The sequence below is a fragment of the Arctopsyche grandis genome, chromosome 3 (assembly GCF_051622035.1).
Source record: "Arctopsyche grandis isolate Sample6627 chromosome 3, ASM5162203v2, whole genome shotgun sequence".
In the NCBI taxonomy this organism is placed as follows: Eukaryota; Metazoa; Arthropoda; class Insecta; order Trichoptera; family Hydropsychidae; genus Arctopsyche; species Arctopsyche grandis.
The window spans coordinates 21898016-21915830 of record NC_135357.1 but is presented as its reverse complement, the minus strand read 5'-3'; the positions used below and the strand labels follow the sequence as shown (position 1 = coordinate 21915830).

Below are 17815 nucleotides of genomic sequence, written 5' to 3'. Positions count from 1 at the left end.
TTATTTTAATTATTATTTAATTGTATTTTGATTCACTCAACTAAATTTACATCTTAATTTTAGTTTACGTGTCTTTCATCTCAAATTAAATGTAAAGGAAACTCAACTATCACTGATCGTTGTATACCAGCCGCAAGGCGATGTGATGGTACTGAAGATTGTCCAAGAGGTGATGATGAACTAGATTGCCCTCCTAAAACATGCGACCCCAATTATGTTAGTATCCTTTTTTATTATTTAACAAATTGTAACTAGTTTTTTTAATCCTTTTTCTTACTGATTAATTATTTTAATTTCAGTTCCATTGCAATAACGGTAATTGTATCCCAAAAGTATGGGTTTGTGATGGAGACAATGATTGTAATGACAATTCTGATGAAATCAATCTATGTAAAGATAGAACGTGTCCTGCAGACCATTTCAGGTGTGAATCTGGACGGTGTATTCCGTGGTCTTGGAGATGTGATGGTGAAACTGATTGTTTGGGTGGTGAAGATGAACCACTGTCATGTAGTGAACAATCAGCCCAAACTTGCGAACCTACATATTTCAAATGTAAAAACAATAAGTGAGCATATGTTGTATATATTATACTAATGTATATTTTATTGAAAAACAATGTATTAATTTGTAAATGAATTAATAGATGTATTCCTGGACGGTGGCATTGTGATTATGATAACGATTGTGAAGATAACAGTGATGAAGAAAATTGTGTACAAAGAAATTGTTCAGAAAGTGAATTTAGGTATTTTTAATGCTTTTAAGTTGAAATTGTCACAATTAAAAAATTACAAAACCAGCAATGAATTAGTTGATATTTATCTTCATTTTATGTTTGTACTGAAAAAAATTCAGATGTTTAGACGGACGATGCATTCGAGGTTCTCACTTATGCGATGGAGAACACAACTGTGAAGATCGGTCTGATGAATTGCATTGCAACAATACTTGCACTTCCAGGGAATTCATGTGTAAAAATCCTCAATATTGTATAATAGGGTAAGTAAATTTACATCTTTATATTTTATTTATATCTAGAGCTTATGGCTGATTTACACCAAGTCTTGTTTCCTAATCACGTATTTTAGGTTTTTAGAAAAAGTGCTAATGTTGCAAATCACTCCAAATCCTTCAAATTTCATATCAAAACTTCATATTTGTTACTCGTGCCGGTCATTTAATAATATTACATTATATTACAGTGAATGGAGATGTGATGGTGATACAGATTGTGCAGATGGATCAGATGAATTAGATTGTCAAACTACTGGACATGTTACTAATACATGTGGACCTAACATGTTTGCTTGCTCGTCTCCTAGTGGCCGTTGCATTCCAGAATATTGGCAGTGTGATATGACTGACGACTGTGGAGATGGATCGGATGAAGATCCTGCAATGTGTGCACGCCATGTCTGTTTGCCAAACACGTTCAGGTATAGCAAAACCCAATTGTATTTTTCAATTTCGTGTCCAGCGATTAAATTATATGTATTTTAATTATTTTCAGATGTAATAATCATAAATGTATATCAATGCAAAATTGGTGTGATGGGACTGATGATTGTGGTGATAGCTCAGATGAAAATCCAATATCATGTATGTATATTTTCTTTCATCAATGGTCATTTTTTAAATGAAGCAAATTTATTTTTAAATCTTGTTTTTAATAATTTTAGGCATGGAAGCTGGCTTTTGTGGTAAAGATCAATTTCGCTGTTCTAACGGATATTGCATTGCCAAAAATTTTACATGTGATGGTACTTTTTTTTTGTCATTATTTAGTCATAAATATGGAATTAGTCAATGGACGCTATGTTATATTTTTGCCTTGTTATTTATAAGGTGAGGATAATTGTGGAGATATGTCTGACGAAATGGATTGTTATCGATCTCCTTGTGTTTTGGAAGCTTGCTCTCAATTATGCGTAGAAAAAAAAGGACGATCAGTATCTTGCAAGTAAGCACATTTTATATACGAAAATGATATTTACATACATATATTGTCTTTCATTTATCTTTGAGTTGAAATTTCCATTTTAGATGTGCTCCAGGCTACCAACAAATGTATGCCACTAAATCATGTATGGCGTTAGGTAATTTATTTTTTTCTTACGTAGATTATTTATTTATCAATATATGTTTTTAATTAATTATTCAATTTCATTTATAGGTGACCGAGCCAGACTCATAGTAGCCAGTGATGCCGATCTTCGAATATTAGATCCCTATAAGCCTGGAGATAATTCACATACTAATATTCTTAGTAAAAATACCTCCAGACCTGGGTAATTTTTTATACAATATGGCTTTTACTTGGTGAAAAATATACCATGCCAATTATTTTACATTTCAATATTTAAGATTTAAAATTGGATATTACGACTTTTTGTGGGGAACCAAACAAACTACAATATTTTGGACTGATCACCGTTACAAGAGAATTGTTAAACTTACAATAGATACATCTAATATTACTGCACAAATCAAACCACTTGATATTGATGAACATTCCCTTGAAACCATTGTTAGTAAAGTGAATATATAAATTATATATATATCTAAGCTTTAATATATATATCTAAGCTTTAATTTGATTTTACTGCTTATCATAAATTTTTCCATATCTTACAGGTAACTGGTTTGACAGATCCACGTGGAATTGCCGTAGAATGGGTTGCAAAAAGATTATATTGGACTGAAGGTGGAGGTCATCGTCTCAAGAGTGGATCAATCAAAGCTGCTACCATTGAAGGGCGCATGCATGCCACGCTTATTTCAAATTTGAATGAGCCTCACGATATCGTAGTTAACCCCACCACTGGGTAAACTGTTGCTTAATATTTTTACTTTATCTATGTACCGATGTAGTAAAATAGATGAAGTTTTGTGATCATGCGAAAATTCGAACTCGAGATTTTGACTGATTCAAACTCAGAATCGATTACTGATCACGTTTTCATGATCTAGAAAAAATGTGTGTGTGCCTGTGTATTTTGGGGATTTTTTGAACACCGTTAGTGCTATCGAACTGAAACTTAGTATCGGTGACTGAAATTCTTATCGATACGACTCGAATTTCCAACTCAGAATCAATCACTAATCATGTTTTCATGATCTAGAAATAAATGTGCCTGTGGTTTTTTTGGACTTTTTGAACATATTTAATCCTATTTATTAGTAACTATTTTTTCTTACCTTTAAATATGTGTACTCTTCGCAAGAAAACTCCACTATAATTCCTGTATTAATTTCATGTAAATAAAAATAAATCAACTAGTTTGATTTACCGGAAGTGGCATTTTTTCCTCTTAGAAAGGTCAAAAATGTTGTGCCCCTTATTCTGTCCACACCCCTGAACGTACCAGGTTGAAAATTTATATTTGTATTCTTTATGTACTAACTTAGACCTGATAAGGTTTTGGTCAGAATTCGTAAACCGGTAGTATTTTTTTTTAAAACAGTATTTCATTATTTTATTTTGACCTTTTAAATTATTTTAATCTTCTTGATATTTATTATATATAATACTGATAGTGATTTTAATTAATAAAAAAAATTTGAACAAAATCCGACAACCGGAAGTAGAAGTTTTGTCTTGTACAAGTTTCCATACATTTGCGCTCAATTTGTATCGAAAATGCTGCCTTAGCTATTAGTATTTCATAATGCTGCCGGTATGTGTGAATGTGTCTGTACGGTTCAATATCAAATTTTTTTTTGAGACCTTATATCTTAAATACATATGTAGATATAGTCATGGGTTGGTCACATCCAAAGTTTTAATTAAATGCTTATGAAAAAATTACAGCCTACAATATAATCATTGTTTATGCTGTTACATTTAATACATAATTTTTTTCAGACATATGGTTTGGGCATCACTGGGCAGTTCTCCCCGTATAGAACGTGCATCTCTTTCTGGTGTTCTGAGAAAAATTTTAGTAGTACGAAATGTAAAATGGCCGACTGGTCTTGCAATTGATGTTCCAGCGTCGCGAGTTTATTGGGCTGATCCTAAAACTTCCACTCTTGAATCCATAAAATTAGATGGAACTGATAGGCGACTCATCAGAAGATTCAATTTTGGTATTTTTTAGCATATGCATAGATTTTTAAATTAAATTTTTTTATGTACATATCTATAACCTAATTCATATATCTGTTCAGAAGAGAAACCATACAAGGTTGCTGTATTTGAAGATTCCGTTTTCATGTCAACTTACTATGGACAAAGTGTATTAAGGGTTGATAAATTTGGTCGTAATGTGCCATCATATCTTGTACGAGGACTAAATAAAATATCAGACATGATCATAGTACAACAGAATATACAGGATCAAAACTGTTAGTGTCTCATACTTTAACGTCATTACGATGGTTTTAACTCATTTTAAATTCGTGCATGAAATTTTATTTACAGTTACAAATAGCTGTGAAACTAATCCCTGTCATCACAGTGCTCTTTGTGTACTCACATCTGATCCAGTTAACAGAAGCTGTGTTTGCCCCGATGGACTAATCACTGGTGGAAAATCAGTTGATGTATGTATTTTTTTTAGACACGGAGTAAAAACATGTATAGTAAAAAAAAAGTGTTACATACATATGATAAATTAATTTTCACTATTTTTAAGTAATTAATATGAATCGCAATTTGTTTTCATATTCTTATTCAGTGGAAATTTTCCTATTTTTTTTATATATTAGAAATGTAGTATTTTAGTGATGATTTTATAAAAGTCAAAATTTGTTGAAAAATGTAACCTATTCCTTGATTAATCAATACCTATTGTTTGAATGCATGTTATCACAGTCATCAATTGTATGTGTCATTGGATCTACTACTGTCCTATCATGCTCGTTGCGTTGTGCTGCCGGAGGTTCTTGCGTAGCAATGGATGGAGAGGAAAAATGTGCATGTACTCCGGGCTATTCCGGGCCCCGCTGTGAACGATACCGCTGCTCTCGACGTTGTCTGCATGGTGGAACCTGTTTTAACTATAATGGCATTTTAAAGGTTTTACTAATTAACTGCATTTGTGCATATACATATGTTACAGTCGAAGTGTATTTTCAGTCGTAATATATTCCAACTGGCGTTTTAAGTCATTCATATTCGAATAAGATTCAACTAGTAAATTATATTTCTACAAGTGCAAATACACTTTCATCAATGTGCGCCAGTTGCAATATGTCAGTTGAGTTTTGCTCTGATATTCTTACGAAAGCTTTAGAATTAAATAATACGTTAATATTTGCTAGGTATTAACCGTTTGCCCGCGGCCGTCTTCTATGGAAGCTTTGCGCGACAAGTCTGTAGCGCGGCTGTCTTCCATAGAATTTCTGAACTTTGCACGGGATTTTGAGCCTTATATGCGCCTATTTCAACGGTTTTAAGGTTCAAAATTGGTTGAATATATTACTGAGAGTTGAATGCCATCTATTCAATTTGCTTAAAATGAATATACACCAGTCAAAATTAGTTTTTTGTGGAACCATACTGAAACCTCGTTTATGTGACGTCACGTCTGTTGAACAATGGCGACGATTCTTCTCAATTGTATGAAAAATGATTTTTTGACAATTAAGCCAAAACTACGAGATATATTATGTATTTTATTGTTTAAAATAATACTTTATGTGTTAATTAACATATCTGGTTACTTGAGTAAATATTAAAATCTGTATTTAAGGTCGAAAACTCGATTGCCAAATTCGCGAAAAAGGTGCCGCGTACAGAGCTTGTTCGCTATATTTATTGCCGCGGGCAAAGGGTTAAACTGTATTTTCAGTTGTAATATATTTTGACCATTTAGAATATAACTTACGTGGTTTAGACGGAATATATTCCATCTAGTCAAAATATACTACAACTGAAAATACACTTAGTTGGTACTAGGTTAGATGGCATATATTCCAACTAGTCAAAATATATTACAACTCTAAGATACACTTCAACTGTAACATATATATGTATATTAATCTGTTTGTTTATATACATACTTATATACTGCATTAAAAGTACCTCACTACATTCCATCCTGGGAGTTTGAAGCATTGCTTGTTTAAAACACCCTCACATGAAACAATCCAACTAATTTTCAAAATCACTACTTCTGTGAATGTATGGTTTATATTAACTGAATGTTCATTCAAAGCTTTAATCTTATTATTTATATTTAAAATGCATCTTGTTTTCATTAATTATACTTATTTCAATAATGTTCAGAAAAATTATTAAGACGAAACTTTTTCTTTTTAACCTCCACCGATTTCAATTCACAGTGCGAGTGCCCCACCCAATGGACTGGAGATCGTTGTGAAACATTCATATCAAACTGTGGAGAGGGATGTCTAAATGGTGGTGTGTGTGTTCAGGAAAGTTGTGTCTGCAAATATCCACATAGTGGTAAGGAATTTTTGTTGCCTATAAGTGTTATATAAAACTCTAAATGTCGAGTTTCAAATTCTAATTTTTGAATATTGTTTAAAATTAGGCCCTCGCTGCGAATTTTGTGGAAATACTACGTGTGTTAATGGAGGAATCTGCATGGTTGAGAATCCCTCTATTGTTTCATCTAAACCTGAATGCTCCTGTAAGCCTGGTTGGAGTGGAAGTCAGTGCGAAATAAGCGCTTGTCATAGATACTGTTCTGAAGATGTTAGTACAATTCACTGGATTTATTATAATTATAACTTATTTATTTTTATAAACAAACTATTCATATGTTGCAGAAATATTGCAAAGTCAATCGTGAAGGTAAAGCTGAATGTGTGTGTCCTACGGGTCTATCGGGTACAAGATGTCAAGAAGATATGTGCAAAGATTTCTGCAAAAATGGGGGTTTGTATTGCAACCTTTTATAAATCTGCTGTAGTTGTGAATATTAAAAAATATATTTTCGAAACCAGTCAGTAAAAAATACACATGTTACATACTAAAATCTGCAGTAGGTATGTTAAACTTTTAGTTTGTATTAGATTGTTCAAAAATTTTAAACTAATGTAAATAAAAGCGAATATTTATTTAGATAAATATTCGAATAATGTTTTTTTTTTTAAATTGACGCATATTCGAATACTAAGGTCTCTAAGTATTATATAATAGATGGGAATTGAGTCTCCGAGTATCATTGATTTCAGTTGCTTGAAATATTTAAAAATAGTAAAACTTTTTTGCATCTTCAAAACAAAGTGGATGTTGATCCCAAAGCAGAACTAAAATTTTCTTTCAACAAAACCTTTGCTACTTTTGTCCTGTTAACATAAATAAATTTGGAAATCCCAATTGCAATTTGCATATCTCATAACCTGTTTACCTTGGGCTGTTGCATTCATCAACTAAAAACCAGTTTTGTTCACACACATCTTCACCATTACTGACTTGACCTTCAACGGTCAAATATAAGATCGATAAATAACAGTACTGTCGTGGAGGTATTTTTAATTTGAACATAACCTTTGCGGTTGAATTATTATATCACAAAAAAATAGCGAAACAGTAAGAAGATAGCGATTTTGACGACTAGTCGTCTGCCAAATTGTATTGTTCATTAAATGTGTATAATTTTTGAACAATTGATCTTCAACATACATTGTTGTAATCAGTCTTTTTATTTCCGATGAGATTCATCATGATGTTGACTTTTCTCAGTACTTTTATGTAAGTAAATATGTGTTTTTTTAAAATATAGATTTTTACAGGTGTGTGTCAAGTGACCTTTGAGCATATTGTGTGCGTTTGTCCAGCTCGATATACCGGTAGTCATTGTGAAGAACGTCTTTGTCAAGGCAAAAATTGTGATATAGGTCATTTTACTATAGTTATTTTGTTGATTTAATTGATTTGTTCGATATTTATAACGTGGTTGATATTTCTCAGTTGACGAATTTTCAACAATGGCTCCGCGTAAAGGGGAGTGTGATTTTACTGGCTCTGGAGATCGTATATGTGTCAACGGCGGAACTTGTACAGAAACTGTGCATTCTACAATCTGTAGATGTCCTCCGCAATGGGGTGGCATGTATTGTGATGTATGCACACATATTCATTCCAAATTTTGCCTCCACATCATACGTTACATAATATTTATATGCAATCTTATTTTCGTTATAGGTATACGTTGGATATGATAGTCCTTGTCTGAATCGTTGCAAAAATAATGCAGTGTGTACATTAAGTAAATCATCAGGTCCGGCATTGTGTCACTGTATGGAGGGATGGCGTGGAGAGTTCTGTGGCAACAAAGACCCATGTTGGGGTTTGTGTCATCCCGAAAACAGTATCTGCCGTATAAATAATTATGGAAATGCCGAATGCTTGTAAGTTTATTTTTGTTGAAATGTTCATGAAACAAATATGTACAAACATATTTAACTGGTTATTCACGTTCTAGGTGTATCAAGGGCTTTGGAGGACCCCGATGCATGGAGAGTGTGGATCAGCTAATGGGCGAACGAACACGTCGTATTTGGACTGGTGTCGGCGTGTCTTTCGTGCTTCTTGTACTTGTGATCGGTGCAATATCAGCACTCTTTATCATATATAAAAAGCGAGGGTAATGCATCATTGTCATGTTGAATCTTTTAATAGAACTTAAAGAAGAAATACACACATGTGGATAGAAATAATCAATATTTTTATGTTATTTTTTAGCGGAAAACCATTCAGTCATTCACGCCTGCAAGATAATATTGAAATAAATAATCCAATGTATTTACAAGGCGGTCCTGAAGATGATATTGATCCTATAGATAGAGGTTTTGCCTTAGACAATGATAAGGTATCAAAAGGAATTTACTATTGGTAAAAATTAATATAAAGCAAACTTTAATTGTGTACTTCAAACTTTATTTGATATTCTAGAACGGTGGACACTTCGCCAATCCATTATATGATTCAATGTATACTAGCATGGGTGGTTCGTCCAACTCCGGCACTGCTGCAGCCTTGACCACGGGCTCTATATCTCAAATCGGAGGATCAGCAGCCGATGAAAGGGCCGGTCTACTGCAAAATACGCAAGAATCTGATACATTATCATAAAGTAATTCAAATCAACTAACTTTATACATATTTTTATAAATGTAAATTATAGTAGTTTAATTATATCAATGTGATATTTGATGAGTGCTTGACATTTTTATTTAATTTAAATATCATGTTTTCGTCAATACATATTTTTCATTGTTCAAATGAGGAGAGCCTAAGAATGAAAACAATGTAATTTTAACAAGTTTTTAGTTGTGCATAGACAACAATTTATTTTGAAATTTACCAAAGACTTACTTTTAGGCCTCTCATGTAATATATTATGCATAATTTTGGTGGATATTTTAACATTTACAGATACCAACTGAGTGACTTCTTTATATGTATTATATAATAGGCATATAAATGAAAGTTAGTTGGCAAAGCAAGTCTGTCTATGACTCAACTATTTTACTCATCAAAAGTCTGGAGTAATTAACATTTAATAATTATTATACATACATATATATGTATTACTTTTCATCCTCGGTTTCTCTAACGAGTAATTTTTATTATAAATAATGTCTTGAATTTGTTTTGTTGGCCAACACCAATGTACATACAAGCTTTTATTTCATTTTTATCACTTTAATTACAGTAAAATTAAACATCAATTTATGATAATTGAATGTTTGTATGTATGTTTGTATTTAGTAACTCCCGTCCTGCCATTTTTCAGAGGCCTTCTTAAATTCCCCGAAAAATTGTGCCAATTTTTATTGATGGACTGTCGTTAAAATAAACGTGAACTATTTTAAATAATTCGATGTATATTTCGTGAATTTATTTATTAGGTTTTAATAAATTAATTTTGAATATGTTAGATAAATATACTAAAGCTATAATAATTGTATCATTAAATCCAACTCCAACATATGTATGTATATATTATATATAGATATGTATCAGATAAAGGTATGGACGTGCATAAAAATAATAAATGCCATACATCTTCAAAATTACTGAAGTTAAAAGTCATTCAACTAATACTTTTGTTGTTTGAAAGGATTTTTTTTCCTTATGTACATAATTACATGGTATGCTATGAATTGTTAAATTTTCTCCGGTTATTCTAAAACGTAGGTAATAGGAACGTGAGTGCAGTTATATAAAAAATCGTAAATTTATATATGTATTTTAATTTATTCTGTAACCCTAACTGATCTGGTAACCCCACGCTATGAATATACACCCTCCATTTCTATACATAAACTCTTTATATCTTGTATAACCATTTTCATAATTAAAATGTTTTATTTACAAAAAATCTTATTACAAAACACATCTACGGATCAAAATACCAACAGGAAAAAAATGAATTTGTAATAAATTTGTCATTTTGCACTCTTATAGAAAGTACTAACATACATATATGCTAATATCTAAATATGAAATGAGCTAAAAATGCTCCAATTTTTTTTTATATTTGAATGTTATAATTTATTTTTAAGAATTTTTTATACATTTTAAAAATTCATATTATATATTTTAAGAAGGCTGTTTGTTATATCGTAAGCATTAGTTTTTGTAGAATAATTGAGCAATCTATAATAAATCAAACCAGATTTTCTCAACTTACTCGCATTTTCTTCAGCAATAAAACCTTGTGAACCGTCTCCATCCAAGTATGAATTTACAGTTGTGTTTAACTTACTTTAACTTTTTCTATTGTACCAACTCATTATTTTTCGTAATATGCTCATTTTTCAACACAATATTGAAAATCTGTAAAGTTTTTGTTTTTTTGTGTAAAAATCAATCATCGTCATCATTAAAACAAACATATATTTTAAACAATAATTAGAAATTAAATATTGAACGTTGGTTGTGTGCTATGACATTAAAGTATACTGTTCTATGTACTATGTTACTATTATTATTACGTATTGCTATTCAATTGTGTTATATTTTAATCGAAGGCGCAGTTAAATTATAAACATGTGATTAATATTAATCAATTATGTATAATTATTCCCCTTACCATGACATTTTGTTATTTTATTTCAACCAAGCTTTACCACTCACTAAATATATACATAAATAATAATCTGCCATATAAAAATGTCTGCAAAGTGTGTCTGTGGAAAAATAGTCAACTTTTTATGTGCCAATTTATTGTATTTTAGTTTTATATAAGTACAATAAATATTTTTTTATTACAATTTATCACGTGTCTTATTTACCATTTTATAAACAAATCTGTACCATTCCGGTACTCAAGACGAAGAAATATCGAGACGTTTGAGATTAGGATGACAACGAGGTGCAACACATCTTAGGCAATCGTGAAGTCTGAAGTGGAATCGCCACTTTGTTCCAGATGTTTCCTTATTTTGCAAACAGACGTATAACTTACACCCTCTATTGTCGCGATTTTATGTTTATAAAACATTCTAGTATTTATTAATGGTATAATACTTGCATTTCTCTCTTTAAAAAGAATTGCTTTTCGACTAATCTAAAAAAAATCTATTTAAGACTCACAAGCAATTTAAAACATTAATGAAAGTATTTTTTTTTACAAATTAATCACCAACTTACCCTAAAAATATAGTAAAGCTTCAGCAAAAGAAAAAATCACGGTGTTGTTAACGAAATAATAAAAAATCTTCGCAGAAACGCTCGTATATGCTTTACGTAATTCAGGAGCAAACTCATTTCACTTTTATTTTTGAAGACATTTTGAAGGATAATGTTGTATTATTTTTTGTTGGTGAATAGAGTAGTAAATAAGGATGAGCTTACAAAAAAAACTAGCCCAAAAGATCTTATTGTGAATTATTTATAACCGTTACAAATGGGCGCGAACGCGGTTCAATGGGGTGGCGTAATATTCTGTCCTGGGACTGTTTGTACGTTGGAAGGATGTTCAACGGATTTATGTACACGATGTCAATTTCAATAAAAATAAATGTAATAGTTTCCTCAAAATTTCCGGGATAATTTAGCATTCATCCAGGATACGGGACAGTGATTCCAATTCCGGGACAATCCGGGATGGTTGGCAACCCTAGTTGAAACAAGAAATTTGTTGTCAAAGGGCGATTCTATTAATATTTCATTTCTCTGCGTAAAAATAATAATATTAAGTAATCAAAGAAGAGGTTTGAAAAAAAAAACGTACCTGTTCATTTACTTCGTCTTGTGAGTTCATGGTGGCGTTCGGTTCGTCCCTTCCATGAAAGAAATTCAAATATGCATAACCAAACCATTTTGGCTTATATATCTGAAATCTCGGAACCCGAAGATTTTGAATCCGAGATTTTCTTCTTTTCTCTTCGGTATTGAGCCAAAATAATCTTCCATTTTCTCATTACCTCAGTCGAGTCACAATTGAAACTTTGAGCCAACTCTTGAATGGCGTCGTGTTTTTTATTTCTATTTTTATAACCATTGTGACTGGAATCACATAGAATAGGATAAGTTTCAATCGCTTGAATAAATTTGATAATTTTTTCATTCGTCCAATCCATATTTTAGGTAATATATTCTAAAAAAATTTACTTGACAAAGTACGCGCACGAATAAAGGTCTGTTCATACCTAGTCAGCACGTACCGACTTCAGCAGGTATCCGGCCGTACGAAAAGTATTTTTGTATGGGTATATTCATACCAACCGTCACGTTTACGCCACGGCAGGCTTACAGCAGTACCCGACATTTCCTGTTCATACCTTACAGCAACATCCGTCAACGTATCGTATCCGTTTTTTTGGCCATCGTGGAAATATACACGCGAATTACGTGCCATGAGTCTGCCCCTTTGCTGTTTTGGACCAATTATCGATAGTGACAGTTGACAGCTCTTCAATCTTTCGACATGGTTTTGGCGCAAATATTTAAAAAAAAAATTGTCCATCAGCTCCTTATATAGTGTCCAAAACACTCCTTCAGTTTTTCTATTTTTTAACATGGGATGCACATCAAAACGCCTCCGTGCTATTTTATTGCCTTTTTGAGCTTCTTCTTCCAACAACAGCGCGATTATACATAATTCGTTCGATAAACGTCGAAACATTTTTGCTGACTTGTATTCTGACGCGTAGCTACGAATGCACATGTATGCATTCATATTGCAAGTACTCGACAATACGACGTAAGCAATATTGCGCCGTATCGTCATGGCCTCTAATGTATAAGTAAGCCGGTTTTGCCTTGTACTCAGCCAAATTGCTGTAAACGTGACGTGACCGCGACGTGTAGGTAGATATGAATAGAAATGTAATAAAATGACATATTTGAAACCGAGTCGTGCAGTTCTGAAGCCGTGCAGTGCTGTTAAGTATGAACAGACCTTAAATGTTTTCGCTTTGGTAGCGGAAGCAAGAGTTCGCGAACAGCGAGTGTGTGTGCGTCGACACGAGTCCACACTTGTACCATGTGCGCGCACACAAGTGCACAGTTGTGCGCGAACATTGCTACAATGTTCGCGCACGATTTGTTATTGTTCGCTTGAGTGAGTCGACCAAAACAAACATTTGTACCGTACGCAGTGCAGCACTGTGCCGCATAGTTCACCACACTGGTGGAATCTCCCCTTTAGATCTTTCATATTCATTCGCCCGCAACATAAACATCAAATATGGACACTAATTGACGACAGTGCAAATTTCAACTCTACCGTTTACTTAAAACGGAACAAGAGTCATTCACGACATTTCAAATATGATTCATTGTGGTCAATCTTCAAGTATATATGAACTTCTGATAACGATTTATTGTTAATGCAAAGAAATATACTTTTGCGCTAAGTGATATATGTATAGTAAGAATATAAACAAACCGTCTGACAAACCTAAGCTGAAAAATAAAATTGATCAGTAGGTGTATATTATTTTGCTGTATTTGATGTTTTTTTTTCTAATTTTATATTTCAATGTGTACGTAAAAAAAAATGATGTGCCCACAACTTTATACATATATTTGGGGAATATAAAGAGTATCAAAAATAAAATTCACTGAATGCCACACATTTATTTTAGATTTTCAGTAAGACAGAAGTTGTACTTCCAGTGGTCTGATTTTTACAAACTTTTTATTAGTTTCAGAAGTTTACAGAAGTTTAGACAGAAGTTGTACTTCCAGTGGTCTGATTTTTTACAAAGTTTTTATTAGTTTCATTTTAACTTAATATCGCTTTTAGAATTATAATTACAAAATATGAGCCGTTACATTTGAAAGTGACATAGGAAGAACCGTACCAAGGCATTGGCAACGGGACATCTGCCAAGGGGGCTCGGAGCGTGAAGCAAAACTTTCTCACGACGAAAAATATAATATGAACAATATATACATATATTGAGGGTTTACATAATTACGCAAATTTTGCGCACATTCAATTGGATTTTCGCTTAATTTGACAAAAATGATCGATGGTTTTGAAAATTGTTAAATGAATTTCCGATTTTCAAACCATGATTACATTCATCTATTGACGACATTCGTTATGAATGTCCAAATTCACAATTTATATCATGGCCTTAATTGACTCAATATCCAATCCTTAAATTCAAACACTTTTGTGTATATTGCGGGTCTATCTCGCTGTCCACATGGCGAAGGACCACTTGATACTATACCCACTAAATCATATCGATTTTCCCGATTATACATAAGTGGCCCACCAGAATCACCAGCACAAGAATCTTTGTTGGCTTCTCCTCCAGCGCAAATGATAGTGTTGTCACTACTTTTGGAATAAAAAAATCATTGCTTAAAGTTGTTTGATTTGAAAGTCAAAACATTTAAGTACTTACATAGATACGTTATTGATCTCAGCGCATGTCGTCAAATCAGCATAATATGGTAAAATAACATGCATTTTAACATCACTTTGGCTTGCATTTTCAGTTGCACCCCAACCTGCTACAGTGAAAGTCAAATTTTTGTCTTTGGGAAAGTTAACTGTTATATCAGAATTTGGTAAACAAATTGGACTTATGAAATCTGAAATTTTTTAATTTACAATTATTGTTTTTGATACTTTATCGATTGCAAATCCTGAATACATGATTCAGCATTAGGATTTATGTACATACATACATGTATACATATGTGGTAAAAATACCTGTGAATGGAATGTCTCTTATCATTCTTATTAGTGCTATGTCGTTTATTATATTGTATTGAGGATGGATAATAAATTCTTCAATACGTACCCTTAAAAAGGGTTCATTGCAGTCATTATCCCCACCACTCACTTTTTGACAATCTATCAAGGTTTTTGTATCAAAATCGCCGATTCTGACAGTCTCACTGAAATTTTTTAAATGTAAATTACGAAATTATGTTTATTTAATGTTAGTTATTTTATGTGCCCCTGTATAGCTTTTAATTTTTATTGTTTTTTTTTTTTTCTTAAATTTTTTGAGTAGCATGTGATATTTGTGAAATAAAATTAGATGTGGTTTTATATTTATGTATGTGTAAGAATACATTGTAACTGCACGAAATCCTACGTTTCAGCTGAAAAACAAATGACGTCAAGACGCCGCAGAACAACAGATACTAAAAACCAATCAAGCAGAACGGCGACACGCAGACGCTGAGAATATTCCACATACGCCAGCAAATGGAAAGCGATCCGGAACGTGAACGACATTATTCGCAAACGACCCCTAAGTGCAGATGCACCATGCGACTCCGGACAAGCACATTTGCACATGGCCACCATCGGACTACCATATATAAACCTGCAAAGTGGACTCAACAAGCAGTTCATCCAGCCACTCAACCAGAAGCAGAGCAACTACTTCCTTCTCCTCGAGTGCACTGTACAAAATAAACTCTTGTATAAACTGAACATGAATAAAGACCATCTTCAAAACACAACCGTGTTTTCATAGGCCGGGATACGGTCAACACACCTTCCCTGCCCATAGTGTGTTTATATAAAATGTGTGTTATTTATGTATTATCTAGCCACAGTGTCATACTGGGATAACCTGTAAATACACTGTGGTATATGTGTATTAAAATAAAAATAACATAACGCTCACATGACAAGATTCGCTCTATTGCAGTGCGCAGCAGTCACAACATATCTGGAGTTAATCAATGAACCTCCACATACAGACTTGTAGCCTGTAGGACGAGTTTGGTCTATCAAAACCATCCAAGGGTATTGATCTATTGACGTTTCTTTTCCACCATATATTCTATCGTCATCAGCATTAATGCCACATGTGTTTTCAGCTGGTAGTAAGCTTTTAGGATCCCAAACCGTTTGACAGCAAACACTATATTGTTGGTCACCGTCACATGTTGAGTTTCTTATGAAGTCGTTCACTCTTGAAGTAAGTGGTCTAGGCCCATCAATTATCTTTTTCAATTGTTCACAACTCTCAATTCCTACACATTTACCTTCAATCCCATCTGGTGTAAGACAATCTTAAATAAAAGGAAGAAAATTAATATTTTTATGGTATTATTAAAATAGTATCTTAATTTTTTTCTGGCATTAAAATGACAATCATTGGAAGTTGATTTTAAAGCAATTTCCAGAAAAACCAGAACCATTAATACCATAAATACTATTTTAAATGTGAACAATACAAATTTGAAACATTGCAACTTTGTATGTCAGATCTATGTATGTACATAATTTCACATTGTATTAAAATGAAAGCTTTAACTAAAAACAAATATACAAACCTGATGACGTTTTGATGGTCGTAGTTACTGTAGTAGAATATATCGATGTAGATGGCGTTGTTGGCAATGTAGATGGAGATGGAATTGTAGCAAAAAACACTGTTGCTGGATACGGTAGAAAACCAATAGTGATACTTTCCTTTGGACAACATACATGGTTCTTCGTAGTTGAATCCATCTTACAAGAATAATGACTGCGTGTATCAATTTGTTTCCACAATTTGGGACATTTTCCAATGTCAACGCACATGCCGGACCCACCATCTGCAGTCTCGCAGTGTTTTTCATTGTCAGTGGATTCCTGGCGAAACTTGCGAATAGTTGATAACGAGGCGCAACACATCTTAGGCAATCGCGAAGTCTGTCCACAGTGGGAGTTCAATAAAAACTTCGTGTGATGCTTAGATCTTTTACGGTCATTCGTCCGCAACATATTCATCAAATATGGACACTCACTGACCACAGTGCAAACTCCAATTCTACCATCTGGAGTGATGCACACACTCTGAACAAATTCTGAAAATAGTGTATTACTGTTATTATTTGTAATGAAATGCGCATAATATTTCCAACTTTCTATACTCACTGAATTCGATTGAGAGTACCAACAAAAAGGTAAAGCCAATCGAAGGCAATATATTATGCAATATCATGGTTTATTTGGAAAGGTTCTCTGTGTCCCAAAGTGCGTCGCACAACTGAATAAAATTAATGGATGGTTAGGTTTTTAACTCCTCTGAAGATAAATGAATATATTCGTAAAGTAGCAAGTGACTACAATATCAACGGAAGTTGATAGTGGTTAATAATTTTATCCACATATTTATCCTTATGACATCATTTAATTAATACACTTCAATATCAAATAATGTCCGGGTTGACCATCTTGAAACCAGGATAAAAAATTCTGATGTGACCAATCCATGATTTTATTTGTGTATTGTGAGGAATATAATAAGAATAAAAAACAATATTCAACAATGACGCACACATACACATTCACATACCAGTTATGAAAATATTTTCGATACAAATTTGATCGCCACTGTAGGGAAACTCACAAGATAAAAGTTCTACTTTCGGTTGTCGGATTTTGTCCAAATTTTTTTTGTTATTTAAAATAAC

General features: G+C 32.8%; 2 protein-coding genes across 4 annotated transcripts in view; one reads left to right on the top strand and one right to left on the bottom strand.

The window, feature by feature from the left end:
• LRP1 (LDL receptor protein 1) overlaps positions 1–11201 on the top strand; it is a 53744-nt gene extending 42543 nt beyond the window's left edge. The window contains exons 67-91 of the mRNA XM_077427425.1: positions 64–216; positions 300–568; positions 647–748; positions 859–1002; positions 1206–1439; positions 1514–1602; positions 1683–1763; positions 1849–1963; positions 2047–2099; positions 2177–2291; positions 2368–2530; positions 2638–2828; positions 3869–4092; positions 4174–4350; positions 4427–4548; positions 4820–5023; positions 6292–6415; positions 6504–6667; positions 6742–6850; positions 7711–7815; positions 7889–8040; positions 8123–8328; positions 8403–8564; positions 8663–8789; positions 8873–11201. Of these exons, the coding sequence (XP_077283551.1) occupies positions 64–216; positions 300–568; positions 647–748; positions 859–1002; positions 1206–1439; positions 1514–1602; positions 1683–1763; positions 1849–1963; positions 2047–2099; positions 2177–2291; positions 2368–2530; positions 2638–2828; positions 3869–4092; positions 4174–4350; positions 4427–4548; positions 4820–5023; positions 6292–6415; positions 6504–6667; positions 6742–6850; positions 7711–7815; positions 7889–8040; positions 8123–8328; positions 8403–8564; positions 8663–8789; positions 8873–9052 (3765 nt within the window). The 3' untranslated portion in view covers positions 9053–11201. The remainder of the gene's footprint in view (positions 1–63; positions 217–299; positions 569–646; positions 749–858; positions 1003–1205; positions 1440–1513; positions 1603–1682; positions 1764–1848; positions 1964–2046; positions 2100–2176; positions 2292–2367; positions 2531–2637; positions 2829–3868; positions 4093–4173; positions 4351–4426; positions 4549–4819; positions 5024–6291; positions 6416–6503; positions 6668–6741; positions 6851–7710; positions 7816–7888; positions 8041–8122; positions 8329–8402; positions 8565–8662; positions 8790–8872) is intronic.
• A 2710-nt stretch (positions 11202–13911) lies between these two features.
• On the bottom strand, positions 13912–17490 carry LOC143909436 (phenoloxidase-activating factor 3-like). 3 transcript variants are annotated; one of them, XR_013260341.1, is made up of 7 exons: positions 17277–17400; positions 16691–17206; positions 16036–16426; positions 15105–15292; positions 14794–14983; positions 14117–14726; positions 13994–14043 (listed from the first exon to the last, which is right to left on the bottom strand). XR_013260341.1 is itself a non-coding variant. In XM_077427426.1 (6 exons), exons 1-6 carry the CDS (start codon positions 17341–17343, stop codon positions 14510–14512), a joined length of 1569 nt encoding a protein of 522 aa, XP_077283552.1. In that variant the 5' UTR covers positions 17344–17490; the 3' UTR covers positions 13912–14509. The 3 variants fall into 3 exon arrangements, 2 of the variants coding, with proteins under 2 accessions (XP_077283552.1, XP_077283554.1); XM_077427426.1 differs by having other exon boundaries at positions 13912–14726; positions 17277–17490; XM_077427428.1 differs by having other exon boundaries at positions 13989–14723; positions 17277–17468.
• Between the last annotated feature and the right edge of the window lie 325 nt (positions 17491–17815).